The 2,867-nt window shown below is 40.3% G+C and overlaps 1 protein-coding gene across 1 annotated transcript; it reads left to right on the forward strand.

Moving 5' to 3' along the window:
• The first annotated feature begins 1,633 nt into the window (after window positions 1-1,633).
• LOC144760860 (olfactory receptor 5AP2-like) lies at window positions 1,634-2,554 on the forward strand. The gene has a single exon (XM_078646555.1). It carries the CDS (start codon window positions 1,634-1,636, stop codon window positions 2,552-2,554), a length of 921 nt encoding a protein of 306 aa, XP_078502681.1.
• The last annotated feature ends 313 nt before the right edge of the window (window positions 2,555-2,867 follow it).

Here is a 2,867-nt window from a genome sequence, read left to right on the forward strand (position 1 = left end):
GACTGCAGCAGTACTTGCTCAGAAAATTGCATGGTGGCGCAGTAGTGCCACCACCAGGACACATCGGTTCCCTGGCGCAGCTGGCAATCCACCACTAGCATGACTTTGTAACTCGTGATATGGCAAACGGTTGACCGCCACAGCGAGTCTGGCGGTCTTGTGACAGCCAGACTTGTAATCAGGCTCTAAGTTCTTCCTGGCTTAGTGTGCATTGAATATTATCAGTTTGGCATGAAGAAACTAAGGAAAATGACTACTGCTTCAAACTATTCCTAGATGAGGTGCAACACACCCATGCTAGGATCCTGTATTTCAGTTTCCACTTAGGGATCCTTCCAATCTGTGCTTTTACTACCGTCTGATGGTCTGGGAACTCGGATACCCTCATAAAATGCCCTGTCTGCCCTGGGGTGGTCAAGTTGTTGAACATGCAATTTAATTTGGTCCAGACTATCACAGACCAAGGAAGAAGTAGATTCTGCCACTTTGTGTCAATTTGGGTTTGGGGAATTACAGCATCTCCTTCAGAATACTCAAATGTGACACAAATCAGCCTATTGTCTTTGCAATTGCAAAGTATTTGATGTCTATGCACAGGCTTATGCAGAAGGAGGTGGCCTTCGAGTGATGTTGTGTATTTCATTTTTTAACATACTTTATTTTGGTATTCAGTCGGATTTAGTAAAAATGGTTTTGGCACATTACTAACTAAAGCGCATGATCATTGTCATTCTCTTTACACTGTTGGGCAGTAGGTATTCGACCACCAGCAATATTCTATATCCCACTGTAATAACATTTGTACTATTAGAGTGCTTTTGATAATGTGTACAGTCTCAAAAGCTTACTGTTTACTTAGCTTGACTGTATATTGTTCGCATAGCCAAATACCACATAAATGATGATTAAAAAAAAATTTGTAAAGATAGAGAGTACAAAAATAATATATAAAGTTACCTCTCTTGTGCAGTGATCCTACTCATGGTGGATGTATATAGAATTGCAGTGATATTGGGGGTCATCTATCCAGTTGAACTGCCACATTCCTCTGAACCTCAAAACATTTGGCTCATGACAAGTGTCACCTTTACAGAGTGAGTGGGCGATGCCAAGAGATATATGATGAAAACCCCTTGATTCTCTTTTGGCTGATGGACAACCTCACCTGTAGAGTCTGAAAGCATTTACCACTTAAGAGTCTGAACAAATTTACTACCGCAGCTAATCAAGAAGAAGGGAGCCATCTAACACAGTTTCAGAGATGGCTATGGTGTAAAATTCTGCTTGTGATCACTTTCATTTGAATGTGCAACACCAGTGGAATCATAATCATAAAAAGAGATTGAGATTGAGGTAAAAACCTATATTTAAATGCCTAAACAGCCATGTGGTTTATTGTCCTTAACTTCACTCTTGAGTGGCTTGTTCAAACTAGGGATTAATTATTATATGAAATGTTTCCATGCTTTGTGGATGTTGCCTTTGATAAATAATGAGATCATTAATGATTCTGAATAATACAGATTTTCACAGACTATTGTTTCAAATTGTGTATATCTGAGAGTAGTTTATGGAAGCTGATTTTTATGTGCTATATATTTCTTCTCTTAGATAAATATTATTATCCAAAGATATGATGGTGAGAAACCAAAGCACTGTGACCAAGTTCTTCTTTGTCGGATTTACCAATGATCCAGAGCTGGAAGTTCTGCTCTTCTTACTGTTTTTATCAATGTACACCTTCACTCTGCTGGGCAATTGCAGTATACTGGTCATTGTCTGGCTCAGCCCCCAGCTTCACACACCCATGTACTTTTTCCTCTCCCAGCTTGCTTTTCTGGATTTATCTTTTTCCTCTGTTATCTCTCCCAAGATGCTGGCAGATCTTCTTGCTGAGAAAAGGGCAATAACATTTTCTGGCTGCATTGCCCAACTGTACTTCTTAAGTGCCTTGGTCAGCACAGAATTCTTCCTGTTGGCAGCGATGGCATTTGACCGCTATATTGCAATATGTAACCCACTGACATATACAGTCATCATGAACAATGATCTGTTTTTGCGTTTGGTTGGAGGGTCATACATTGGTGGCTTTTTGCACTCTCTAATACATGCAGGCTGTCTGTATCGGTTATCTTTTTGTGGTCCTGATGTCATGAACCACTTTATTTGTGATTATCCAGTGTTCTTGAAGCTATCCTGCACTGACATCTTGATAAATGATCAGATACGTTTTATTTTTGCTTCTTTTGTAGTAATAAGTTCTCTCCTTATTATATTTGTCTCCTACTCATACATTATTACCACCATACTGAAGATTGGTAACACAGCAGGGAGACACCGGGCCGCCTCCACCTGCATCTCTCATTTCACCTGTGTCTTTCTCTTCTACGGCAGTGGTTCGTTAGTCGAGATAATTCCCAATTCAAGCTCTTCAGAGGAGCAGTACAAAGTAGTTACTCTGATCCCCACTGTCCTGATACCTGCTTTGAACCCTTTGATATACAGCTTGAGAAATACCGACGTGAAGGAGGCTATAAAGAAGATATTGAGCTGAACATTTAAAACACTGGGATGGAAACTGTTGCAACCACCAAGGTCTGAAAGAGCATGACACCCTATTTACGAATACATTAGAGCATTTCTTATATTCTAATAAGTGTCTCAAATGTTCTCTGTCGATTCTTGCCAAAGTCATCACTATGAATTGACTGGAAGGTACCCAAGATTTAGGATTCCAGATGGTTTCCCCACACCTCTTCTAAGGCATTTCAGGGACTAGTTCCATGACAAGAGACTATCTTTGAAGGCCTGGCACTGACGTGTTAAATATGTATGCACTCCTGGACCATGCGCTCTATTTCACTGAA

Source organism: Lissotriton helveticus, chromosome 1_1 (assembly GCF_964261635.1).
Source record: "Lissotriton helveticus chromosome 1_1, aLisHel1.1, whole genome shotgun sequence".
Lineage (NCBI taxonomy): Eukaryota > Metazoa > Chordata > Amphibia > Caudata > Salamandridae > Lissotriton > Lissotriton helveticus.

What these genes read in the sequence shown, in the direction of transcription:
- LOC144760860 (XM_078646555.1), top strand. Translation starts at nt 1,634, where the DNA reads ATGATGGTGAGAAACCAAAGCACTGTGACCAAGTTCTTCTTTGTCGGA.